At 44.5% G+C, this 27964-nt stretch overlaps 2 protein-coding genes across 4 annotated transcripts; one reads left to right on the forward strand and one right to left on the reverse strand.

The window, feature by feature from the left end:
• Positions 1–18376: 18376 nt before the first annotated feature.
• Positions 18377–19534, reverse strand: LOC127310051 (pentatricopeptide repeat-containing protein At5g66500, mitochondrial-like). Its single transcript, XM_051340751.1, has one exon. The coding sequence runs from the start codon at positions 19532–19534 to the stop codon at positions 18377–18379; it is 1158 nt and encodes a 385-aa protein (XP_051196711.1).
• LOC127306147 (transcription termination factor MTERF15, mitochondrial) lies at positions 19458–21120 on the forward strand. 3 transcript variants are annotated; one of them, XM_051336759.2, is made up of 2 exons: positions 19458–20282; positions 20364–21120. In XM_051336759.2, the coding sequence occupies exons 1-2, from the start codon at positions 19608–19610 to the stop codon at positions 20877–20879; spliced, it is 1191 nt and encodes a 396-aa protein (XP_051192719.1). In that variant the 5' UTR covers positions 19458–19607; the 3' UTR covers positions 20880–21120. The 3 variants fall into 3 exon arrangements, with proteins under 3 accessions (XP_051192719.1, XP_051192720.1, XP_051192718.1); XM_051336760.2 differs by having other exon boundaries at positions 20367–21120; XM_051336758.2 differs by having other exon boundaries at positions 19460–21120.
• The last annotated feature ends 6844 nt before the right edge of the window (positions 21121–27964 follow it).

Genomic DNA, 27964 nt, shown 5'->3' on the forward strand with positions numbered 1-27964 from the left:
ATGGTTGTGTGAAGTTTGGGGAGAATCTAGTGGTGGGAAGTGCCTAGGGTGTGGTGGAGATGGTGGAGGCGGCGGCCATGGAGGTTTGAGAGGTGGGGGATAATGAGGAAGAAGATCCCCAAGGGGTATCCTCTCCAAAACATAACAGCCCGCACGGCCGGTCGGGCGCCCGGTCGACCGGGCCAGTGACCGGATGATCCGGCGCACAGGCCGGTCCGACCGGGCCAGTGACCGGCCAGAGTCAATTTTCCCAAAAATGTGCCATTTTGCCTCGTTTTGCCCCTAATCTTTGTGTAAATGTGTGTGAGTGCTCATATGATGACATGTACATATAGATAGATAGATGATGATGAGATGAGCATAGACATGGGGTTGGAAAACACAAAGTTCTCTAGGCATACCCATTGGAGTGAAAATGCAAACAAGATACAAATAGCTACAATGGGCATGATTCGAAGTATATCAAGAATCATAAGAGCATTTTGAAATAGTTTTTTTTTTGCAATAAGATCATTTGGCCTTATATAGTCAAATCAAGTTGTAATGAAGGCTCAATGAGGGGTGGGGGATTACTCCCCCTATGTGAAAGCGCAAATGTCATGAGACCTCGAAGAGACATGCTTGGGTCCATATAATGACATTGGGTCTATTTATGTTGCACACATAGGTATGCATCATACCAAGATATGGTAGAATGACTATCCCCATATGTGCTATGCCTCTAAGCTAGATAGCAAGATAAATGCAAGAATATAGTGTAAGAAGTTAATCAATCCAAGTTTTTAGGATCAAGAATACCAAGTTCTCCTCTCAAGTTAACAAAGCGGGCTTCATCCAAAGGCTTAGTGAAAATATCCGCCAATTGGTAGGTTGTTCCCACATGAGTGAGATCAATATCCTTATTGGCAACATGATCACGTAGGAAGTGATGGCGAATGTCAATATGTTTGGTGCGACAATGTTGAACCGGGTTGTTGGCGATCTTTATTGCACTTTCATTGTCACAAAGAAGAGGCACCGTACCAAGAGACACACCATAGTCTTTCAAGGTTTGCTTCATCCATAACAATTGAGTGCAACAAGATGCCGCGGATATGTATTCGGCTTCGGCGGTGGATAGGGCGGTGGAGTTTTGTTTCTTGGATGACCAACTCACCAATGACCAGCCAATAAATTGGCAAGCCCCGGAGGTAGACTTCCGATCAACCTTATCACCGGCCCAATCGGAATCCGAATAGCCAATGAGTTCAAAGGTTGACCCCTTTGGATACCATAGCCCGAGAGTAGGAGTGAGAACAAGGTATCTTAGTATCCGTTTGACCGCCACTAAATGGCTCTCCTTGGGAGCGGATTGAAAACGAGCACACATCCCTACACTTAGCATGATATCCGGCCTAGAGGCACAAAGGTAGAGCAAGGATCCTATCATGGAGCGGTATACCTTTATGTCCACATCCTTCTCACCGTCACATGAACCAAGTTGCCCCTTTACGGGCATGGGTGTCTTCATTGGACTTGCATTGGTCATGTTGAATTTCTTGAGCATGTCCTTCACATACTTTTCTTGAGAGATGAAGGTGCCTTTTGCAAGTTGCCTCACTTGGAAGCCTAGAAAGAACTTCAACTCTCCCATCATGGACATCTCAAATTTCCTAGTCATCAATAGCTCAAAAGCTTTGTTATGATTGGGGTTAGTTCCACCAAAAATAATATCATCAACATATATTTGACATATGAAGAGGCCACCCCTTTAACCCGCTTGGTGAAAAGGGTGGAATCGACCGTACCCATGCAAAACCCATCATGTAGTAAGAAATCCCTAAGGAACTCATACCAAGCACGTGGAGCTTGCTTGAGACCGTAGAGTGCCTTATGGAGTAAATACACGTGGTTGGGTCGGCATGGGTCTTCGAAACCCGGGGGTTGAGCCACATATGCGGTTTCTTTTAGGGGACCATTCAAAAATGCACTCTTCACATCCATTTGATATAATTTGAAATTGTGGAAAGATGCAAATGCAAGCAAAAGACGAATAGCTTCAAGACGGGCTACAGGCGCAAAGGTATCCTCAAAATCCATACCTTCTATTTGGGCAAACCCTTGCGCCACTAACCTTGCTTTGTTTCGTATAACAATGCCATTCTCATCTTGCTTGTTCTTGAATACCCATTTGGTCCCAATGACATTGATGCGATGATCCTTGGGTCTCTCAACTAGAGACCATACTTCATTACGAGTGAAACACTCCAATTCTTCTTGCATGGCAATTACCCAATCCGGATCGACCAAGGCTTCATGTACCTTAAGTGGTTCAAAACTAGACACAAAAGCATGATGTTGACAATAAGTGATAAGTAATGCATGGTGTCTACGAGTTACCACTCCTCTTGAGATGCTACCAAGGACTTGATCCACTTTCATGTCACTTGCCCTTGTAGCGGCCTTGATCTTCAGAACGGTTCCTTCATGATCAATGAATTCATCTCTTGCTAGTACTTGATCATGAGGGACCACTTGAGCTTGATCATGAGTTGAGGATGTTTCTTGATCGTCATCATGATCTTGCTCCATGGAATGAGGATCTTCTTCTTGTTCTTCGGATTGAGACTCATCTTGAGTAGAGGATGGTTCTTGAGTTGCACTTGATGGTTCGGCTTGAGTTGAGCTAGGCTCCACTTGTGGCGTGCTTGAGACATCTACTCCATCATCTTGATCATCATTATGAACTTCCATGGGCCGGATGTGTCCAATGCCCATATGCTTGATGGCACTAGATGGATCATCATCATTACCTGCAACACATGGAGCAACTTGCTCCACTTGGGAGCCATTATCCTCCAAGAACACCACGTCACAAGATACTTCAATAGTCCCGGAGGACCGGTTGTAGTATCTATAGGCGTGAGAGTTCTCCGCATATCCAACAAATATACCCTCTATGGTTCTAGTTTCAAATTTACCGAGCTTTCCTTTGTTGTTCTTAACAAGGCATTTGCATCCAAAGACACGAATATACATGACATTAGGCTTGTTACCGGTAAGGAGCTCGTATGGGGTTTTGTTGTGGAGGGGATGGAGGAAGAGCCGGTTGGTGTAGTGGACGGCCGTAGAGATGGCTTCTCCCCAAAAGTTGTGGGGTGAGTTGAATTCACTCAACATGGTTCTTGCCATCTCAATGATAGTCCGGTTCTTCCTTTCAACAACACCGTTTTGTTGAGGGGTGTATGGCGCCGAAAACTCATGCTTGATGCCCTCATCATCCACAAACTCTTGCATAGTGTAGTTCTTGAACTCGGTGCCATTGTCGGTCCTAATTGCCTTGATCTCGGATTCATACATACGTTGAGCTTTCTTGGCGAAGGTGATGAACTCTCTATGGGTCTCGTCCTTAGACTTAAGGAGAAAGACCCAAGAGTATCTTGAGTAATCATCAACAATGACAAGTCCATACTTGCTTCCACCAAGAGTATCATAGTGTGATGGCCCAAAGAGGTCCAAATGAAGGAGCTCCAAAGGCCTAGATGTGGTAACAATACTCTTGATGGGATGCTTCTTCTTGAGTTGCTTTCCGGCTACACATGCACTACAAACACGATCTTTCTCAAAAGAAACACCGGTTAGTCCCACAATATGCTCACCCTTTAGGAGTTGTTTAAGATTCCTCATGTTAACATGACCAAGGCGGCGATGCCACAACCATCCTTCGTAATGCTTGGCCGCCATTAGACATGTGGAGAAGGAGGGGCTCTCTTTCGAGAGGTCAACCACATAAAGGTTGTTCTCCACATATCCAACAAGGACCAATTTGAGATTGTCACTCCTAAAGACTTGCACATAGTATTTAGTGAAATATGAATTGTACCCGGCATCGGCAAGATGATATATAGAAAGTAAGTTATAGCCAAGGTGTTCAACAAGCATAACCGTCTCAAGGCACAAGTCCTTAGAGATTGCTACCTTGCCATACCCAAGTACCTTTCCCTTTGAGTTGTCACCAAAGGTAATGCTTGACTTCTTGTTGATATCTTCAATGAATTGATCAAGCACACCTTTTCCTCCGGTCATATGATTGGTGCATCCACTATCAAACACCCATTTTGGACCACCGGAGGAATACCCCTACAAAATCAAGTAGAGGATTTAGGAACCCATCGATTAATGGGTTCCTTTGCAATGGCAACAATATCTTTTGGTACCCAAATTGAGTACTCTCTATAAGCATAGCCATTAGGAGGGCCAACATAGTTAGCATAGACATCACCATAATAATCAACAAATAATGCATAGTGATCGTTTGGCCCCGTGCGGTCACCACTAGTGGCTTTGCCCTTTGAGGCTTTGCCATTGTTAGTGACCTTCTTGTTCTTATCTTGAGCGGGTTTCTCCTTCTTGTAGTTGTTCTTCTTGTGGGACTTGGGGACATATCCAAGTCCATACTTTTGATTGTTTGACCTTTGCTTACTCAAGAGGTCATCCAATCCCATCTTGTTCTTGGCGGTGGTGAACTTTGCAAGTTCCTTTGTTAGCCTAACATTTTCCTCAAGAATAGATGCTTGCTCACAAGAAGATTCATTAGGATGATAGTCAAGACCATATTTGGTCACCAAGGACTCAAGATATGCATTGGTCTCAACATGCAAAGAAAGTTCCTCTTGTACACGAACATGTTCCTCAACAAGTTTAGCATGCTCACTAGTAAAGGAAATGGAGGAACAAGCAAGCTTTTCAACTTCAATGGGATCCTTCATTGATCCAAGAGCCCTTTTGTAGGATTCTTGAAGTAGATCATGATTCTCTCCAAGTTTCTTGAGCTCATCCTTGACAAGCTTGTTAGCTCTTTCAAGGTGATCAAGATCCCTAGTGAGAGAAGCATGAGCAACTTCAAGTTCCTCCTTTGAGGCATTGAGCTCTTGGGTCAATAATTGAGCCCTATCAATAGTTTCTAGGTCCTTAACTTTATCAAGTTCATAAGTTTCAATTTGTTGCTTAAGGCCTTGAGATATGCACCTTTCGGTGTTTAGCTCTTGTCTTAGGAGATTGAATCTCCGTTCCTTCTCATTCAATTGATATTCTAATTCCTCAATGGACTCATCCTTTTCTTTGAGCGAGTCCATCAAGAAATCAAACTTGACAAGAGCTTCACCACGAAGGGTGCATCTAACATCATAGAGTTCCTTAAGCATAATTAATTCTTCTTGATCTTCGTTTTCATCATCAAGAACACTAGATAGGGAAGGTGGAGGTTCCATTACCTTGGTTTCCCTTGCCATAAGACAAGAGCCAATGATTGGAGAGGAGGGAGAGTCATCGGAGTCATCATCTTGAGTTGTTCTTGCCATGAAGGAAGAGCCAACATCATTCTCCGTGGAGTAATATTTGGAGTAGTCATATGTGAAGAGTGACCCGGGCTTAGAGTAAGCTAAACCGGCCACTCCGGCCTCCTTCTCCTCAGCTTCCTCTTCTTCATCGGACAAGTACTCGGCCCCAACAAAAGCTCTTCCCTTGTTCTTCTTGTACCGATCGTTGATTGGATTCGGCTTCAATCTTGGCTTGACCCCTTTGGTGAACTTTGGCTTGTCTACCCTTTTCTCATAAGGGCACTCATTTGCAAAGTGGTTGTCTTCATCACAATTGTAGCAAGTTCTCTTCTTCTTCTTGTCATTGAGGAGCATTGGGAACTTGACCTTGTACTTCTTGGCAAAGAAAGCAAAGTCGGTAGCAATGTCACTAGTTGAAGTCATTTCTTCATCTTCTTCAATTTCATAGTCTTCGTTGCTTTCATGGTCGGCTCTAGCTTTGAGAGCAAGGTTGTGTGACGCTTCATGGTTGTGTGAGGCTTCATCAACACGGTTCATTGCCTTGAGCCTCTTTCCGGCTTTGGCCATGCTTTCATTGGCGGCCACATAGGAGACTAGATCATCGGAGTTGAGATCGGCACTCTTGGTCATGATTTGCAAGTTGAGTCCAAGGTTGGTGTCTTCTTGTTTGACGGCAATCATAGCAATGACCTTGGATTTTATGAAGGCTTCGTTCATCTCGAATCCGTCATTGTACTTCTCAGCACCAAGTCCCTTGACCCTTACTTTCAGAGCACCAAGCCTAGCATAGGCATCGAATACGGATTCTCCATCTCGAATCATGAACTGGTAGGCCTCTTGCTTTGCGGTCTCATAGAGAGCTGATTGGATCAAATCGGTTCCCTCTTGGAGTACTACGATCCGATCCCACAACTCTTTAGCGGAGACAATGTCATCGACTTGATCAAGAAGCTTGCGGTTGATGCCACTTCTAATCTTGTCACGTGCGGATGCATTGAGTTGACGGTTGTAGAACTCGGTGGAGGTCAACCGAGTAGGATCTTGTGGCTCCCGACGTCCATGAACAATGAGCTCCCATAGCTCCACACTGCAGCTGCGAATATGAGATTCCATAGCAGATTTCCAATGTGGAAAGTGTGTTCCATCGTAATGGGGAACGGTCCCACTATGGTTTATATGAGGCATGGGTGAAGTGTTTCTGGGATAGTCATGGTTAACATCATGGTAGGTTTCCTTAGAGGCCGAAGCCCCACTAGAAGTTCCACCCGCAGTTAGGTTCTTAAGCATGGCAGTCATTTCAGTCATTTGGTTTTGTAGCTCATCCTCCCTTTTCTTCTTCTCGACATCATATGCCAAGAATCTAGATTTCGTCTCTTTAACCGAAAGGTTAGAGTCGTCATCTAGACCCTCGAAGAGTTTATCCATCTCACTCTTAAGGCGGTGAAGCCCTTAATAAGAGTCCAGGCTCTGATACCAATTGAAAGTATAGAGATGGTAAACCTAGAGGGGGGGTGAATAGGTTTCTACAAATTTTAATTCTTTCTTTGCAATATTAGGCTTTGCGGAATATAAAGATGAGCCTAATGCAAACTAGGTGAAGCAACCTATATGAGGATACAACTAACTCGAGCACGAAGGCTCTCACGAGCGATTAAATCACAAGTAAGGAGTTCGGTTAGAGATAACCGATAGCACGCGGAGACGAGGATGTATTCCCGTGTTCCCTTGCTTTGCAACAAGGTACGTCACGTTTGGAGGAGTGGAGGTCCCACGAAGGATTCCCCGCGCCACGAAGGCTCACCCTATTCTCCGGAGCCTATCCCACGAAGGAATAGCTCACTCACTTGTGGTAGACTTTGAGGTAGCCTCCAAACCTTCACAATCTTGCCCGGAGCAAATCCACAGCCCGGATGCTTCCGGACTCCTCTTGCCTACCTAGGGTTTCCAAGGAACCCTAGGAAGCAAGCCTCTCAATGAATACAAGGGGGAATGAGATTTGGCTTGGTAGAACGGTAGATCGGGTCCTCCTCTAATGATTCCCCGGAGGGATTTGAGTTTGGGTGGAGGAGGAGGGAGATCTGAGGCTTTTGGTGTTTCTAGTAATGGAGTAAGAGAGAGAGAGCTCAAGAACAGCTTGTAGTGTAGTGCCTAACTGTTCAGAGGTAGGAGAAGACCTATTTATAGTGTTCTTCGAAATACGGCCGTTGGTCACTTGCCACATCAGCAGATTCTTCGAGAAACCCGGTCAACCGGATTTGGCGCCGGACAGGCCGGTCCACAGCCCGGTCAGACCGGGCCACAGACCGGGCCGGCCGGTTTCCAACCGGAGCTGGGACCGGGTCTTGACCGGGCAGGCTTCGAAGCTTCTTGGATGGCGCCCGGATGTCACAGGCGCAGAGTCCGGTTGCTGACCGGGCCTCTCGGTCTGGTGCCCGGTCAGACCGGGCCATGGACCGGAGCAGCCGGTCCGTGACCGGGCTGGTGACCGGACGCAGACTGGAGGGCTCGCCTTCTTTACTGGAACTTGCCCGGATGGCACCGGTTCTAGGTCCGGTTGGTGACCGGGCTGTCCGGTGCCAGGGCCGGTCCGACCGGATCTGTGACCGGCCAGGCTCTGAAAAACTAGCTGATTTTTCGTCGAATTGGGGGGGTCTCCCGTTGCCTTTTGTTCCATTGCTACACCATCATACCTCTTTGGCTAATACCTGAAAGTCATCTTGTAGGCATGTATTAGTCCAAATACTCTAGCACGGTGTCATAGATACCAAAATAATGGATAAGGGTAAAATACCCTTACAGTATTGGCTCTGGCAATGGTGTGATCGGGGAAATGGGCGCCGACAACATCCCTTTAAGAGGCTCGGAAGCCATATCGCCTTCAATGTCCTGCCACTGCGACGCCGCCCAGCTGCGCCGTGCGAGGACCGGGCGGACGACCGCAGCGTCCGCGCAGCGTCCGCGGAGATGCAAACCTGGCGCATATTTGGACCAGGTTTGCGTCGCCGCGGACGGCCCGGTCACTATGCGTAGCCCCGCTGGAGGTGGTACCAGACGCATTTTCCGTCTGCGTGCGCCGCTGGAGATGCCCTTATGTATTCTCCAGAGGTATAGAGCTAATCGTGCAACTTAGATAAGCACAGTAAGACATGAACCGCAACGTCAAATCCTTTTGAAGCATTCACACATGTGCAAGATGACAATATCCATCTTCTAAAATGAAGCATGAAGACATAACTAAGGAAGACATATTTCTTCAATCAGTAATGAACACTCCAAGTTCCAGAGTATAAACATCCACCTCGTTGTTCTTGGCCATATGTATCTAATGAAATACAATCTACATCAACATGTACATTCCATCAAAAACAAATCTATCACATTTGAGATGATTGTTGCTCTGGAGAAGTCTGTCCTGGGGGATGCGCTTCGCCCATGGACATCCCATGGCATTTTGTCATACATGTTCTGAAGGTGAAAGGATTGGTAAAGAGAGACATCTGACTTGTACACCGTATTTACCTTTACCCATGAGAAATTTGTGAAGAGGTCTTCTGGGCTTGCAGACGCTTATGTTACTGAAGTTGCGCCACACTATGAATGATTCTGCTTCTAGGCTACCATTTATCTAGCTAGTTTTCGATGATCAAATATAAGTTACCATGCTACAACTATTATAGAAGTTTACAGGGACAAGTAACTTTTTTTGGAATTGTATAAGCTTTCATCATGTCCTAAGTGCATAATGTGTTGGATCCTAGAATTACAAAATATTGTTGACTTTTTTTTTGGCAGTGGAACATGAAAAAACTCAATTTTGAGCTACAGGTTTGTATATTTTCACCTTATAACCTTCACATATTTGCATCTCGTCATGGGTGAGGGTGTGCTATCCAGCAATACATAAATCACAAGCTTTTCCATGGTCAGCCTTTTCATTCTCTGAACCATGAATTTGTCTGTGAGCATTTTCTTTAGCCTAGATCAGTTAGAATTGACTAATGTAATTATAGTATGTGTATGACCGCTGCAGTACCTGTTACTGTATATTGAAATGAAACAAATCATCCACTAATTACGGTTTTGGCAACTGACGTGAGTGTGAATTTGTATATTCTGTTAAGTTGCTATGTCTTGAGTTCTCGACTTGTGATTGTTTGGGCTCATTTGAAACTCAGGCAACCTGAGAGTGGTGTGAGCTGAAGCTCCTCATAGTTGGCATCGTCAGTGTATAATTGTTTCTGTCTTTGCTTTGCCACTACTTTACTGTGGGGTGTGCTCACACATTCTAGATGGTTATTGTTCTGGAGTAGTCTGTCCTCGCCTCATGGGGGAAGCTTTGCCTGTGGTTGTCTGCGTCGGCACCGAAGCGCGATATCCTCCATCCCAGGTCTCTGTGATCAACATAATCCGGAAGAAAGAAATGGTCTGGAAAAATATGATCTTATGGGCTTGGTGACCATGGTTTATGGGAACTTTTATTTTGCTGTGGTTGATGACAAGTTGCGTAGACGTCGCTATATCACCACCACAGGGGACATGGATTTTTTCAGGATCTCCGGCGTGTGTATGAATGATCATAATGTGAATTATCGGGAGTCATGATCTTTATGTTCAAGTATCTGGATTTGCTGGTTAAAAACTAATTGAATTTCACACCTGATCCTGATACTCTTGAGGCGTACCTTGAAACTTGTTATCCTAGCACTCTGATTATTGCAATCTTCTGAGTACTTAACCTTTTATTTTGTAAAAAAAAAAAAGTAAATCTGATGAGATTGACTCTATTTTTCAGTTTGCTCACACTTTGGATTTTCATCACCAGTATCTCTTCTCCATTCCCCTTCATTCTATGCCTTGAGGTTGTGCAAACGAAGGGTAGGCTTCACGTCGAGCCAGGGCAAGCAGTGGTGAAAGGTGGAGAAGCGTTGTGGATTAGGTAAAAACTAGAAGGGCCTAGCCCGCTTTGCTGCACCCGTTGAATATTCCCAAGGAACAATCACTTTGTTGAATTAATTCAATACAGGAGCAGGTGTACCGTGCTTTCAAGATATACACTCACTATACAAATAACTACTATACTAAAGAGTAACAAACATCTTTTTTCTCCTAATTTTGGATTATTTTCGGATTAGTTATATGCTTGACACGTACCCCTAACTTATGGTTCATTTCTGGAGTGATTTTTCTGTGTACATTTCCGGTGCTGCTTTGGAACTACCGTACTCCTTTTAAGATTTCGTTTTGTGGTGGGCTTCGTTACTACCTAGGTGGATGTAGCAATTTCTTTTAAACAGTTGGTCAAAGCGGTGCATAAATTCCCGCACTACAAACGATTTGAGCGGTCGTTTTGTCCCGACATCTTCTTTTTCCCTCTCCGCTCTCCTCCTTGTTGTTGCCGCATGCCTGCCGCCGGCGTCCTTCTTCTAGGGCCGGCGCCCACCGACCTCCCCTTCCCTATCTGAGCTTCTCCCCTGCCCCTAAATCCTCCTCGTGGTCGCCGGTCTCCTTTTCCTCCGTGCTCTGTCGGCAGATTTTGGCTCCCCGGCGACCCACGACGCACTGCAGGAGCAGGTGGAGAGACTAGACTTGGAGATGAGATGGCGCGGTAGGTAAGTGAAGCACGCTCTGATCGGCCGCTGAAGGGGATGCGATGTAGCAAGGATTGAGGATTCGGAGGAGAGCGACCTGAAGCGGCAGACACCACCAAATCAATGGCAGGTTAGTTCTCTCTGGCCATCTCCTACGTCCTTATTTTTTGCATCTGCGGCAAAATTTTGGCGATTAGATTGGCGCTTTCCAGCCGGGCCCTTGCGCCCCGATCCTACCCCCTTGTCGCTCCGATGTTTGATGTGGAATCCTACTTCCGTTCAATTCCTAAATCGTCTAAACCGGATCATTTTGTTAGTTTACTCTTTGCGCTAGATCCATCTTCCCCTCTATCTTCTTTCTCTCTCTTTCCAGGAGGAGATGCTCACGGTCATGGTGAGGGACGGCTCTGATCTAGCACCTTCAGGATTGATTGAGAGCCTCTACAGGGTGAGGATGTCCGGCTGCTCCAATCCTCTCTATCTTAAGACGAGGTGCAGGTGGACATGGTCACATCACGGGCCAGTAAGGCTTCCAGATCGCCCCGTCCTTGCCTCAGGAGGAGTTCCCAATCAAGATGCTGACCTGCAAGGTAATGATAAATCGTTTCTCTCTGTGATTTCTACTTGATTTGTATGTGATGATAATATTAGGATTTAGAGTCAGTTGAACGGAGCTTTGGAGTGGTGCTTGGATAGTTCTCATTTTCTCCTTTTGCCTCTTTTTTTTTCCTGATGTGCATACTTTCTTATGCAATACTACTATTGTGTAGAATATGTACTATACATATATGTACGCTGGAAGGACAGAAATTCTCCTGGGCAAGCATTCAATTGATTGTATTGCCGGTATGTTTTTATTTTCTTTTCTGTTGGATGAAAAAATCTTCTATATCTGATTGTATTTTCTGGAAGCTTTGAGTGAAGAATGGGGTACTGGTTTTCTGTATGTTGTGAATACAAACTGATTCTTACGTTTTTGCAGAGAAGGGGGACCGCCGCCGCTCGCGGGAGATGGGGGCCGCTGCGCCCTGCTCCACTTACTTCATATCGCCGTCCTGCTCCGCGTCCACGGCGGCCATGCCCTGTACCAGACGTGCGGTGCCAACAACCCGGAGGCGCTCCGGGCCTTCGACGACGGCATGGAGAGAAAACGCGTCCGTCCGCTTGGGTGGGGGGCCGACAGCGGCAGGTAGTGCTGCGCCTGAATGGGCGTCTCCTCCGACCTCGGAACGGGGCTGGGGTTGGATCCTGCGGAGATGCGTTGCAACCCGTGCACACGGGATGCATATCTTATTCACAGCATCGACCTAAGCATTCACACTCAATTGCTGATCAAGGGTGCCAGAGATGCAGTTCTTGCCTCCAAAGGCCCTGTCGCCATACGGATTCAACAAGGTTGTTCTACGCGTCTCCAGGATTTGGGAATGCAGGAAGCAAGATTCGGGAAATCTGCATGAGCTAGGTTTCATTGCTGTCGACCATGAGGTATTGCTCTGTAATCTTCTGCTTTGCAGCTAATGCTCACACAAATTTATGTGTACTAGATTTCCTTCATATTAGCTCAATGGCCTGCAGTCATGCTGACAAACTCCCTGTACCTAATTTTACTATGAAATTCATAGATGAGAATAAATTGACTAGATATTTTCAACTAAATTTTCACACCGACTGACCTTCTAGCTCTTACTAGCAGCAGCTTCTGCCAACCTTACGGTGCTCATTCATCATTGTCGATATCATTAAAATAATGAGATGGCTGAGCCAACTTGTGGTCTAGAACAGACATGGAGTGACCAGCCATAATCAACAACTAGATTCACTTTAGTAGATGTAGCTGAATCAATATGGACACGAAATACACTGGATTTATGAATAATCAAACTCATACCTTTTATTTATTACTTACAGATATGAATATAGAACTGTGTTATATTGGTGGTTATTATGAGTGTTTCGCATAATTGGGTGTCAGATCCTCTGTTGTGCATGAATTACTTTTCAAATGATTTTGTGTTGACATCATGCACAAACTTCTGTCTATTATTAACATGAGGTAGGTTTAATCACCTTTTCATATATTTATCACAATTGCCGTTGTGTCAATTGGGAGGAAAAATATTCTATTAGGATTAAAGCAAACAGCAACTATTAGCACACATGATTGGTATATTTTCACCTCCATCCAGGAGTAGATTGTGCCCAGAGTCGGGACTGTTACTTTCCTAAGCATTTCTATCGAGCTAACTACCTTTCCTCTTAAAACAACAAAGCAGTTTGTTACATCAGATACAATGGCTGTAGAAACCTCAGTGTTTCTTACTACTCGCACAACATCATCTGTCACATGACAAATAGGACTACTTCTCACATGAAGGTGTCTGCTCCTGCCGCAGGCAACAGTAATGGAAGCCAACATACTGGCCGTCCGGGTAAAACAATTCAGAGATGTGCTGAAGAATTACCACGTGTTGAAGAATTGACCAACTGTAGTCTCTTGAAATCCAGCAAGCATACTATGTGCTCACTATATGCTCTTCATACAATATCTGTTTTTGAACCTAGATGTGTGTGTGCTATGGTCCAGTTTTCTCTTATCAAATGCAATTGATTATCAGTGTTCAAGTTTCTTAATCATATTTAATATGTTGTTAGTTTTGTTGATTGCACTTTGTATCTTATGTTAGTGCTCCACATTTCGATAAATTAACTTAGTAACCAACTTTTTTTTTGGTTTGGTATAATCCTTCTCAAAACAATAATTTGTAAGCTATAAGTTTTAAATATGAGAATTATTTCGCCAATATTACACCTATACTGGTAACAAATAAGTTGTCCATTATTTCAATATTTTCGTTCTTAACGCTGTATTAGAAACTATAGCTCATAGTGCATATGTTGCTCCTGATAAGTTAGTTGCTAAAATAAGACTGGTAGAAATTTATTGTTATTTATTTTCCACTGCTCTCTGAGAGTTTTTAGTAATAAACCCACAGGTTTACAGCTTCGCATGCTAAAACATACACACATTAAACCGTTGTCTTGCTCAGTTGAGGCACTTTGCCATTTTTATTTATTTGTCAAGTTAAGTATCTCATCTTACTTCTAGAGATCACACTACAAATATGGGTTTACACAACTATGTGCTCTTTTATCTTACACAAATTTTTGTTTCTTATGTCATCTTTCAGAGATGTCAATTTCTCACACTATTGCATCCATATGTGTGCAACAGGTAGAAACATGGTCTCGAATGATAGGCCATTCGTGCATGGCCACAAAATAAACTTCTACAGTTCAGTTATTTTCATATAGGAATTCAGATACGAGGTACATCCATATTTGTATTTTTATACACCAAGGTACATGCATCTCTGATGGTTTTTGCATGTTGTGTGTCTGATGAAATGATTTTTCGACACATACTTAGGCAAGAGATACACGGCTTGGGAGGCCACGGTAGTGCATAGGATAACAAAGTTATATTTTCTTGATGCTAGGAAGGAAGGTGTTTCTGGATTATTGGTGTTCATTAAGGTAAGGAAGACATGCCTCCTTTTTTTACTCATGTTAAAGATTCTTCGATTTGGCTATCCTTTGTTTTCTTATCTTCCTAGATTTGGAGGTTCATTATTTCCTTGCACACCAAAGCCTGTGAGGTGAGCTACCTTCTGATAAATACATCATGGTGTCTATTTGTCATTATGGAGGTGGTATAGTTTACTTTAGAAGTCAATCTTCAGATATCATGAAGTTTGATCGCACACATCACTTTGCATTCAACTAGATAGAGATTGCTCTATACTGAAATAACCCGACACGAATATCAGTAAGAGATCTGTGTTCATTGTTGCTAGCTCACATAAAACTTAACATCATGTTCCAACTGTGCATCACTGCCGGGTTTGGCCGCTCTTCACACTTCAGCCTAAGCTAAGTAAATGGTTTTATGTGCTTAAATCCTCATTCAGAATGCTATGTTTGTTTTTGAGTTGGAAAGCTTGCTAATTTGTACAAATTCGATACTAAGCAACGATGATGAGCTTTTCTTATAGCATAATGAAGGTTAAATTTTGCTAATTCAGTGGTGCTTACTCTCATATGGCACCGTATAATTCTGCCTTGTTGGTATGGTGTCTGTAATATATAGAAAAATAAATTAGTTAGGGTCCCCTGTTAGATATCTCATATCTGTCCATTGTGCCTTTACAGTTACAAATTTTCTATATTTGAATCATGCATGAGAGCGCACTATGCTCTCCAAATTTCAGAAAATTCTATGTGCATGCCACAAGATTGGGGCAAATTCATCTCTCTTTGGATACATAAATTTTCTGAGATGAATTTGTTCATCTGCAGTCTACAAAGTAGAATATAGAAAAAACTCGAGTCACATCTTTAAAAGTATGTAGGATCTACATGGTCTGCCACTGTATTTATGATTTTTCGTTCATAAATTATGCTGCTTATGGATAAAAAGAGGGGAGGCACCCAACATGTTCCCGCTGAACTAGAGGCATTGAGGCCTAATACCAAGGAAGATTAGGAGATGCACATCAGGCATGCAACTGAATATTCAATCAAGTTATAGAGGAGATTATGCGTGACAAGGAGGAGGTTGACTGCTCAAGGAGCTCGACTTCTCGGACCTGAATGACACCACCGACAAAGAACCGGAGCCTTTAATTAGCAGGAGAAAGCCAACCCCTGGTTGGAAGATGACAACAGCGCCATTCCTCAGCCATGAAGTCAATGCTAGCGATCGCGCAAGGAGGAATAATCCGAGCACGTGCCTAGGCATAGCGATCTGCCATGTTGTTTAAGTTTAGCTTGACTCATGTATGTCTTAAACTATGTTAGTTATGTAGTCAGGTAGTGTCAACCTCCCAATGATCTTTGTAATGCAGTCTGAATCTCTATCAGGGGTGATATTTTCTCACTGGAGCGTTGTGCAAACAACAATAGATTCACATTTGAAAAAGAATATATCAACCTCTACGTTGGCATAATATTAAATGGAGATTGGCATAATATTAAATGGAGATAGTTCTTTTATTCATCAACTCAGAGGTTACTTTGAGGGCACGGCGTGCCGCCGTGCCTGCATTTGCTAGTGCAAATCATGAAGGAATGAGCAGAGCAGCTCCATGTCATCTAAATAAAAACAAGAAAGTATAAAGAGCAGCAAAGTTTATGACTTGCATATGATTCCAGTAACAAGAAAACAAAAACATAGTAATGAGATATTATACATTACAACCAATATTGGTTGCTTCCATATGCAAAGGTTCAGTTTCTAGGTTTGTCTGAAAGGTAATATCAAAAGACCTTTGCCCTTGTTTGGCTCAAGAAATATTCCAGGAAGAAAATTAAAAGAAGTTGCTTTTGCAATCAGGATCAGGACTAAGAAGAGAAAATGGATAATCCAAGAAGTGCTTACTTTCCTCCCTCTCTTGAATTAGCCACTGATCCTAGCTTGTTGCATGCCTCTATACATCAACGTCACTATTTAGAAAAATAGCTTATGAATTCAGCAGTCCTGTCCATTTTCTAAACCATCCGTTCAGCAACATCACACCATCTTTGTACTGCACTGACTATCAACAGCTACAGTATGCACCATGTAGCTGTACATGTACGGCTGTACATATGCAATGAATATTAGAAGTGAAATTTGGCAAATGGTTGGAGACCAAATAAATTAAGAATGAAACAGAGGAAAAGCAGACCTGTGTATAGCTTTTCTATGTAAGAACGGAACGAATTAGGTAAGAGATCGGAAAACTCACAAATGCCTATTTCATAAACTATGGTCACTTTTCTGAATAAGGAATAAAATAGATTCATGGCACTGTTAGATTCAAGGACGCATGTATATCAGTATATGAACCTTCTATGAGATAGATGGCTGCAAATTAGGACCTGAAATTAGACCACACACGATTGTTGTTTTCAGGAAATGAACGTGTTTTTCAGTACTGCAAATTAGCTTACACTTGACTGGTAGCAAACTATTACGTAACTTTTCCATTAATTTCAGGGAAACACATGTATTGGAGTAGTATGTTTTCTTGTCTAGGTAGCAGAACCAGAACCCAGGAAACCATCAGGTCACACCAGCATTACTGATGTTTAAGATCCGGTTTTTATAATTCTGCTTTGTCACGCTAATTACTAACGACTAAAGATTTTTTTTTTTACCAAATAGTGTTATATGAAACAAGTAGGAAATTGAAATGACCATTTGGTGACATCACTGAACTGGCAGAAGGATCTTGTAGAAGGACCAATAATCACAAGAATCACAGACATCTAGTTTAGCATAGTAGAACCAAGATTAACCTGATAGTTTTAAACCATTCCTTTACTTTCAGCCCATAATCTTTACAGCTAGACTATTTATACCAGAGACTTTGAATCTCCATGATTCCAGTTAGCATCATGGCTACAATTATTTTTTCTGCAGGCATAATTGCCATCCCAGAAATAGGGAAATACCTACTGTTCTGGCAAGCGCTCTAGCACACCACTCTCACCGCCGAGCCGGACCGCCTGCACTGGAAGTGGAACGCAAGCGGCACCTACACCACCCACTCCGCGTACCTGGCAACCTTCCATGGCTCCGTCACCTGCTGCGGATGGAAGCTCACCTGGCAGGGCTGGGTGCCGCTGCGTGTACGCTTTTTTCACTGGCTGGCCAATCTTGACCACTGCTGGACAGCTGATCGCCTTGCTCGCCGTACTGATGATGACGGAAGTGTTTTTTCACCGCAGAATTGTTTCTCTTAGGCATACTGATCTTTCAAACCAAAACTTCAAAATGTATAATGACCTACTCCAACCATTTAATAACTGAAATTTAATTCCACGTGTAAGTCAAGAAAATAGTTTAAGTTCATGATACATCAAGTAATTGTAGCTGCCTGACGAATTTTTTCACCAATAGTCCCAAATGTATTAAAAAATTAAAACATGGCAACTGAATTAGCTAGATGAGAGATACACTTGCTCTCACTATTGCAGTATAACTCATATTTAGTTCTTAATTAAAAAAATATGCCAAGTCAATTTAAAATAAGGCACCATCATGTCCAACTGTGCAGCAGTTATCACTGCACTAACAAGTTTCTAAATATATCTCAAATGAAGAGCAAGTTTAGTTTGAGACATGTTTACTAACACAAGGAAGATGGGACTGCACCATTTTGCATAATAAAGATTATATGACACTGGAACATCTGTGCGGAATCTTTGGATTGTTTAGGCCATTGCAAATATATTACACCAGCTGTCAGTAAAACTGACCTGCAATACTATATACATAACAGGTCTTCGAACCAAAATGAGCCCCAGCCTCCTATTTGCACAATTGATTTGTTGGTCTGCCTTTAAAAAAGTAACTGTCGATACACTTATGGTGTACAGTGCAGGTATGTCGATGAACTTTACCTTTAGATTTATGCAAATTAGTATTTAGCCCATAGATACATGACTACTAGCTGCTTCTTTCTTCAGACCCTTTTTCATTATAACCTCCCTTGACTCATCCGATACAGACCATTGCCTAGCAGCAGCGTGAAAATTTGAGATCAACACAAGGTTTCGAGTATTCTGCGGATCAACTTCCAGAAGATGCCCAGCTACCTTGTTGCCTCTCACCACATCTATGTTAGATATACATGCATTCAGCATAGCCACACAGATAGCACCAGAAAGCTCAGTAAGATTCGCACGCAAACTACAGTAGAGATCCCATGCCTCATCGATCTGTCCTGCCCGGCCTAACATGTCAATAAAACAAGCGTAGTGCTCTGGTCCTGGATCAATTGCATACTTGCTTTTCATCAAATGTAACTTGGCTCGGCCTTGGTCCACGAGGCCAGAGTGTCCACAAGCTGAGAGAACAGCCAGAAATGTAATGGCGTTTGGCGAGACAGCTTTCTCCATCCTCTCAAACAGATCCAAAGCCTCTTCGCCGTGCCCATGGCGACTATAACCATCAACCATGCTGGACCAAGAAAGGACATTTCGGCCGGTCATTCGATCGAAGACCTTGCGTGCAGCCACTGTCCGCCCACACTTTGCGTACATGTCGATGAGCGCATTGCAGAGGATAGTCTCGGAATCGAACCCGCAGCGGAGAGCCTTGCAGTGCACCTGCAGACCGTATGCCAAGTTTGCTGTGGCCGAGCAGGCTGAGAGAGCGCATGTCAGCGCGATTCCGTTGGGCTCGATTCCCCCCAGCATCAAGAAAGCTTCCCGGAAATGGCCATTCTCCACGCAGCCGGAGAGAAGAGCGTTGCATAGCGCCGCATCCTTTGGGCGCTCCATGTGGATAAACAATCTGTTGGCATCCTCGACGTAGCCGCAGCTCATGTAGAGATCTACAAGTGCTGTCTTCATGATGATATCATCGTGGCGCGCGAGTAGTGTCCGCGCGTGGACCTGGCGGCCGGGGCGGACGGCGCGGGAGGAGGCGCAGGCCTTGAGCATGGTGCAGAGGGTGGCGGCTGTTGGTGCGAACCCGGCAGCTGCCATGCTGCGGAAGGCTTCGGCGGCGGCTGCTGGGCGCCCGTGCCGGACGTGGCAGGCGATGAGCGCGTTCCAGGCAACGGCGTCTCGCGCGGGCATTTCGTCGAACAGGCGGGAGGCGGCGCCTGGGAGGCCGGCTTTTGCATAGGCTGTGAGCAGGGCGGTCGCCGGGATGGGGCTGGAGAGGGAAGAAGACTTGAGCAGCGTGGCGTGGATTGCGGAGGAGTGGGAGGGGTGGGAGGAGAGGCGGCGGAGCAGCGCGGAGAGAGGCGGCGGCGGCGGCGCACGAGACATTTGCTGGGACTTGGAGGCCCCAAGATGGGGCAGCTGGGCCAAGTTGCTGTTATCAGTATCACAAACACGAACTCGCTCAAATAAGCAGTCAGCGCGAGCGATGCTCCGCCTCCAAAGCCACCTCCTCCGCGCCGCCGCCTCTCCCCTCCACCGCTTCCACCTCTCCACCGCCGCCGCCGCCGCCTCCACAACCCCTGCCCAGTTCGTCGTCGAGGACTACCTCGTCGCGTCGTGCGGCCTCGCACCAGCGAAAGCGCTCAGGGCCTCCAAGTACCTCTCCCACCTCAAGTCGCCTGCCAATGCCGACGCCGTCCGCGCGTTCCTCGCCGACGCCGGGATCGCCAAAGCCGACATCGCCTCGGCCATTGCCTGCTTCCCTCGGCTCCTCTGCTCCAGCGTCGACAAAACCCTAACCCCCCGCCTCGCTCAGCTCCTGGACATGGGCCTCTCCCCTCCCCAGATCTCCCGCCTCTACGCCTTCGCGCCCTCCCTCAGCCCCGCCCGGATCTCCCGCCTCGCCTTCTACCTCTCCTTGCTGGGATCCTACGACAAGGTGGAGGCTGCCATCAGGTTTAACTTCTCCCTCCTCTCAAGAAACATTGACACCGTCAAGCTCAACATCGCGTTCCTGCAGCAGTGCGGACTAACCTGTGACGATATCGCCGACCTCTACGCGCGTGGACGTACCGGCAATCTGCTCACCAGCAGTTTAGAGCATGTCAAGGGAATGGTAGCATGTATCGAGAGGCTAGGCGTGAGCTGCGACTCCGGGATGTTCAAGGCAGCCCTTGTCACCGTCTGCAACCAAAGGCCTGAGAGGATTACCGCGAAACTCGAGTTACTGGAGAGGGCTCTTGGATGCTCGGAGGCCAGGATGGCCGTGTGCAAGCTGCCCACCATCCTTAACCTGTCGGAGCTCACGCTAGGCTACAGGGTGGAGTTCATGAGGACCGAGTTTGGGTTAGAGCCTTCATACATCGCGCACAGGCCTGCCATTCTCATGTACAGCTTGCAGAGGCGGCTCATCCCACGGCATTTTGTCATCCATGTTCTCAAGTCCAAGGGCTTGGTCAAGAGAGACATTGACTTGTTCCACGTGTTTTGTATTACCCACAACAAATTTGTAGACAAGTACCTTGACCGTCGGTGAATGTGTTCCAGGGCACTTGCAGCTGCTTATCCTGCTGCTTGTGCAGATGCTTCCCCGAGTTCAACAGTGAGAGATTGAAACATGGATGTGAAGGTCTATTCTAATTACCATGTTGGCCTAAGTTGATGTATTGAAGTCCTCAGTTCTGAATGGAAGTCTAGGGATTTGATTAAATTTGCTGTGGCTGAGCTTATAATTTATTTCTTATTATTATTCATGATATTTTGGTGGATTATTGTTCCTTTCATGCTTCATAAACCTTACTCATGATACCTGCTGCATTGTTAGAGCCTCACAGAAAGAAACTTATTCCACCCTTTATTATTGCTGCGCTACTTGGTAGCTGATGAATCTGTGTATGTGACAACTTGCTGGAAAATAGTATAAATTCCTTACGATATGTCATCAATTTTTAGCCACGGCAAGTGCTACTGGATTCGAATTAGGTTTTATTTGGTTGAGCGGATGAAAAATTAGAAGATCTGAAAGACATGGATGATGCCATTTTTGAACTTGTTTGTCCGGTTGAGGAGTAGGGAAGATCTGATCTGAAAGTTGGAAAATAACTAGCAGCAGCTCCGATGTCCTCTTACTGAGTTAGATTAGCGTTTTTATGCATATCCTCTATTTTCAAGAGTTTTGATACGAAGTATAGGTGGCAGCAATCTCGGATCACCTTAAAGCTGGATTTGTTTTGGTCTCAGGTGATATAACCTGAAACATCAACTTTTTTTCTTATCTTTCTTAGTGTTTAGGGTTAATTGTTACCTATGATGCCAAATCATGTACGGATTATGATTCAACTTTCCAAACCAGTTTTGATTGCTAAATAAGCCCGGTACCGTGGAGTTTGATCTAGTATGTAGTACATCAGAACCTTTTTCTCTAAAATGTTGGTGCTCAGTTTTTGCTGAAATTTAATTTTGTTGGGGGACTTAGATCTTTAAATGTTTTTAAATGTTTCTTAGTGTTTAGGGTGGTTAATTGTTACCTATGATGCCTAATCATGTATGATTCAACTTTCCAAACCAGTTTTGATTGCTAAATAAGCCTGGTAGCGTGGAGTTTGATCTAGTATGTAGTACGTTGGAACCTTTCTCTCTAAAATGTTGGTACTCAGTTTCTGTATGACGTTGCTGAAATTTAATTTTGTTGGGGGACGTAGGTCTTTTTGTTTTTTGTGTTGTGTTTTTGTTGTCCTAGTTTATGTATTTCTAGGTTTGATTCTGTCTAGCAGGTCAAGTAATTCAACCTATACAAGCACTCTGAAGCGGATATTTATTGTTGTGACTTCAGCCTGTGAAATTCTTCAAGACACCAAGAAGAGGGAGGGCAACTTTGTTCGTTCTTATCTTTGGAAACCCATGCAGTTATATATTTGAATTGTCCGATGCTTCGATCTTGGTGGTTGTATTAGATTTTTGTGATTTCTGTCCTTCATGCGTGCTGTTTATGTAGACATCAGACAGTTCCTGTGTTTATAAGACCTTGTACACTAGAATAACTTTGTGTTGTTGGTGACACATTAATAGCATCTTTATATAGACTAGCAATGACTTGTAGCATGTCATTGCAAACATTTTCGCCGTGTCTTAAAACTTTTGTGTTGAAACGGTTTCACATCTTATGATGGTACACCAGAACCATATGGTTGGGTTGATGCCGCAATCGTGCCTTTCTCTGGATCAATGTTTATTTCCGTAAAATTGTCCAAATAGGGTAGTATTTGCATTTCTGTTCTCTAACATTGATTTATACACTAAAGAGCATCATTAGTAGTGTCATTTGTATTGTAGCATGTAACCTCGTCAACAGACGGGTCACACCATATATCTATCTAGATAGAATTCTCAGAACCTTGTGCACAGTTCAGTATTGTTGTTTGCACCAAATTGTTTATCTACGACTCTGATGATGACATGTGAGAGTCTGTGGCAATTAGCCTGAGATGCTACGCCCTAGGATTATTTTTGCTGAAAATATTTGGTCAAACTACTGCATTTTCGGTTTGTTGCCTCTTTAGTCTTTCTATTGAAGAAGTACTAGAAAGTCACAACCTGAATTTTTTCTTCTTCGTGGAGGATCAGAGGAGTTTTCATCAAGATAAGCTACCATCTTGTTTTATCAATCAAGCTGTCAACACTGATCTCTAGTGGTATGTACATATGACTTGGCAGGAAGTATGAATGACATGTATTATGTACTTACATGCTTACTTACGGGAAGCTTTTTTGCTTCTCAATTTCGGGTTTTTTTTGCCACAAGTGAGACTTATCGATAGATGAATAACTTAGAGAAGCAGAAGCAGACCTGTAGGATCAGAATCCATATTTACTTAACAGCGCCTGTAAGAATTGTTTCAGAGAATTCTTTTTATTTATTTCTTACATCATATTCCCTTCAGTTCATCATAACATGTTATCACCCTTTTGATTCTTAGAAACTCGATATGTGTAATAACTGTTGTCTTACAGATTCCACAGACGAAGAAGAGGATGAAAAGTCGTTTCTAGTATTGCGGCCATTATGCCTAGCTTCTAGGAGATGGAAGACACCATACAATAGTCTCATGGCTGCAATTGTGCCTTCATGTCGTATAATAACAAATTGATGTGGAGATATTGCATGTGTTTTTCCAGATTAGTAGTGACTGAATTGTATTGCTGGCATCTGAGAAAGAACTCTATTGATTGCATGGTACTTATTCATACTTGTCTTGCTCCCACATGTAAGTACGCAAGCTGCCATGGGTAGAATGTGAGAAGGCGGTGGCTGGAAAACTAGTGTCAACACTACCATATGCATAAGCATAACAGTATATTAATTCCAATATTCTCTGATGATATTAACAAATAGTTAGATATGGAGTATATTGAAGTGGCACCAATCCTGATTAGATTATCTGTAGAGAACTCTTGGGTATAGAGATAAGGCCTGGACAAGTAGCCAGTTAGAATCAGGGCCATCTGTAAGAATAGTTATTTGGGCATTTTTGAAAACCTTTCTCTATATTTTTTCATTGATGTCGGAGGGAAGTGTATTAAAGACTTAAAGTAACCTGTGTGATTTCTCTGTACAATATTCTTCTGAGCAGCAAACCGCAGAAAGAGAATGGTTTTATCAGAGGAAATATCAAGGAAAGGATCACGGGACCAAAGTTGCATCTGAGCCTGTGAAGTTTCGAAGACTCATGGACACATAAATCTATATATCATAAATTGTGAGATGAGAAGACTCGGTTCTTCTGTTCGGCAGTGATTTCGGCAGCAGGCAAGCTCAAGCACCGGTTTCAGTTTCCTGCATGTATAGTACTATTTCCTATACAACATTACTATCACATTCTTAATTTTTTTTGCATACTGTTAGATCTATCCAGCCATCTGTCAGGATCCCCATGGATCTCTGACCGAATAGGATCACGAAGAACAGGATTTTGGGGGGAAATCGGTAGAAAAAAGGTAAACTGTAAATAACAGATAAATTGCAGAAAATAAAGAATAAATTAGGGTTCATATTTCTTGATTGGACCACAGGATACAATGGTAGCTTATGATCAAACCAACTACTAGATACCTACTTAGGTGCAATACCTAATATGCCCTTACCTACCAACATACTACTAGTCCCTGACATTACTCCCCCCTTGAGACCATTGCTCAGCAATGGAACAAGTTTCTTCAGAAACTTTTATCCTTGAAAATTGATCAGCCAAAATGCAACACTACAGAACTTGATGTCTTGTTGCCAATAAAGCTAAGAACTGTTTGCATTTCTGGAAAATCTAGCAATATGCAGGGCATAGCCTTGTCCGTCAAGGGAAATTGAAATCATCCTCCAGAATCAATTCAGTCTTTTCAAGGAGGTAGATATGTAATGAAGTAGACATCACTTTCCCACAAATTAAGATACATGGGTAAGGATTGATAAGCACTTGGTTGATTGGTTTATTGAAAGGCGGCACGATAGTCCATATCGCTGAACATAGAGATGTTACCTTCAATCCAGAGTGACTTCCATTTGCTTGTACTGAAATGTGTGAGAATGGAATAGGTTGCAGTATATGAGAGCATAAGTACAGTAACTCCAGGATCCCATATTAATCTATTTGCTGGTCTGATTGAGAACTCCTACACATATCTCATCTGGCAATATTCAGCTTGGCAATGGAAGGAACGGAAGTAATTATCTAGAGATGAATGTGTAGTCCTCAGCAGCACAAAGGATGTACCATGCAGTACAAAGTGGATGCCATTTGGAGCATAATACTGGATCCAGTCTTCCGAAGTAAGAATTAACAGTTCAGTTGTATGCTGGATGAACTGAACTTGATGTGGCACTGCACATTTATCTAGCATCGTATCTTTGATTTTCAGAACACCAGGGTCCCATGTGTAATTGGTATTGTTCAGTAGTAGGAATAAAGTCCCAGTTATTGCACGGTGCCATGTAAGCTGTCACATTACAAGAAGCATTTGCCATGAGCTCCTGGTTAGCAAGGCAATCGTCTGTAACTTCCCTGTAACTTGCAGAGAGTACTAGCATCATATCCATTTGGTTCAAAATGCCTGGATCCCATAAGAACTGAAATTCTCTAAACTGGGTTTTCACTGTAAGCATATAAGGAGGTGTAAAAATTCCACTTGATGGCAGTATTGAGGTTTGAAGAACAACGACCATAGCTCTGTTCAGTGCTTAACTCAAAACTGTTCTGTCTCTTGGATCCCATTCTTTTCCACTCTAATGAGTTACCAACACCTTCAACGACAGGTCTCCTAGCTGATGTCCGTTTACTTCTGTCCATCCTAGACCAAAAGCATAGGAACACATCATAGCAGATTCAAAAATGAGTGTCCTTGCACCAATCTGCACATCTAGTATCTGTACCATTGCAGACTTGTAGACATCTACACACTGTTTAGCACCAGCAACAGTCATGAACATGATAGGTAATTTGGTAGCTCCTGGATCCCATAAAAGTCTCGATTCTCTCTTACAATGCTCAATACTGAGTTGATTAGACATTGTGGCAACTGAATTTGAGGCCTTTAGTACCATACAATTGCATTCCCTTGCATCATTTTTCAAACTGAATATACCAACAGAACCAACAGTGGGTTTTTCAGCACAAAATGTTGTCTTGATGAAACACTTGAGAGGCTGAAAGTTTTCACTTTATCTTCTTCATTAGTATGCTTGCTGATGATTGTGTGAAGCCTACAGATGGTGCCGGGGCAGTTGTGGTGCTCGACTTGGACGTGGGTACCATGTCTACTAGTTTGGAGATACCACGTTTCAGTGATGCAAATGAACTCTTTGATTGAGCCTGTACTCATCCAATCGCCCCTCATGTCGAGGAGTGACTGCTGAGCGAGCTTGAGCTGCAACGCGAAGTCGTTGATGTTAGGATGATCTCCAACATGGTCGAACCCAACGGATCGAGCACGACCGTTTGACCTCGTCCGCGCCCTGATCGGGGGCGCCCAACCACATCTCTGGTTGGTGGTCCCCTGTCGCATGTGCTATATATAGAGTGGTGGGGGCAGTGGCACAGATGACGAGGTTGACCGGAGTGCCACTCGCCCCACCTACACACCTACCGATCTAGGTCTGCACAGTGCCGACGGGAAGCTCCGCCGCCACCTCTTGCTAGACCTCACGCAATCGCCATCGCCACCATCACCCAGGTGGACGTCGGGAGGATCGTCCTCCAGTAAAGGAGAAGGTACACATCTCTATAATCTCAAAGTACTACTCGGAAAGATCTAGACTAGTGATCCCATGGATCTAACGTTGGTATCAGAGCATCTAGTCCTAGATTATTTTTCGGTAGAAAAGAAATCGAAACAGCAAAGTGGAAACCCTAGATTAATCCTCGAAACCCTAGTTCGTAAAGGACAAAGAAAAGTTTTCCAAGCGGCCGAGGCCCTCGGGCTCGCCGGCAAAGAATGCGCCGCCGCAGGGCCGCGCCGTTCCTCTCGATCCAGGTGCGCATCGGCAAGCCGAGGCACCTGGAAGAAGAACAACTCCTCTCCACTTGCTGCTGCTGCGGCTGTGCGAGACGGGGCAAAGAAATTTACAGTGAACCGTACTGCGAGCGTTGTTGCTCGACGGCAAAGTTCAGCGCCGCCTCTGCGCCGCTTGACTGCAACGCGCCCACCCTCGAGTGCACGCGCCACCAGCAAGAGGGGCAGGGGGCGCCGCCGCGTCCTCTTCTCTGCCGTTGGCCTTCAGGTCTCCTTGTGGTGGAAGAGAAAGAAAAGGGGAGGAACGTGCGTCACCGTCGTTTCCCCACCGTACAAAGAGGCGTCGGCTGCTGCCGCCGTCGTCCATCACCGGCTGCTGCACAGGAGTGGAGCGTGCAGCGCGTGGCTGTTGCCGCCATCACCGGCAGAGCGAGCGAGGCATGGCAGGCCCGGGCTGCTACCGCCGCCGGTTGTCGCCGGCTGCTGCACAGAACCGGAGCTGCGCGCGCGGGAGGTGAAGCCTCCGCGCCGCCACCGGATCTGAAGAGAAGAGAGATAGGGTTCGGGGGCTTATGCGGCTAGGGTTAGGGTTCATGCGGGCGGCGGTTCAGCCTTCACCTTTATACCTCGAAAGTGAAGGGCCGCCGGCGGATGCGATCCGACGGCCAGAAAGGCTTGCCGCGTGGACACCGTGGTCGGGCCGCGTGCGGGCCGTTGGAAGGCCGCGGCAGCAGGCCGCGTTAGCAGGCCTCACCGCGTGCGGGCCGCGTCTACCAGCCGCATGGGCGGCGTGTTGCTGCGCGTCGCTCGGCGCGTGCGGGCCGCGACAGTTTTACTGTTTCTTTACTGTTTTATTATTTATAGAGGCAATTTTAGGCAGTTTTGGGTCAAAATTTTGGACAAATTTTGTCTAGTTTTTTCTGAATAAATAGGACCAACTTGATATTTGTTTAGGAATTAAAAGTGAAAGATATGCCTCTGGAAAGTTCAAAAGTTAATAGTTTAAAGTAAAGGTTTTCGCTGCAATAGTAAAAGAAGCATTTTTGTCAAGATTTTTCCTGAGCAAATTGAACCAACGAGATATTTGTTTTAGGAAATTAAAAAGTAACAGAGATGCTTCTG

Source organism: Lolium perenne, chromosome 6 (genome assembly GCF_019359855.2).
Source record: "Lolium perenne isolate Kyuss_39 chromosome 6, Kyuss_2.0, whole genome shotgun sequence".
NCBI classification, from domain to species: Eukaryota; Viridiplantae; Streptophyta; class Magnoliopsida; order Poales; family Poaceae; genus Lolium; species Lolium perenne.

Excerpts from the sequence above, each read along its gene's own strand:
- LOC127310051 (XM_051340751.1), bottom strand. The coding sequence starts at position 19,534 with ATGCCCGCGCGAGACGCCGTTGCCTGGAACGCGCTCATCGCCTGCCAC.
- LOC127306147 (XM_051336758.2), top strand. The coding sequence starts at position 19,608 with ATGGGGCTGGAGAGGGAAGAAGACTTGAGCAGCGTGGCGTGGATTGCG.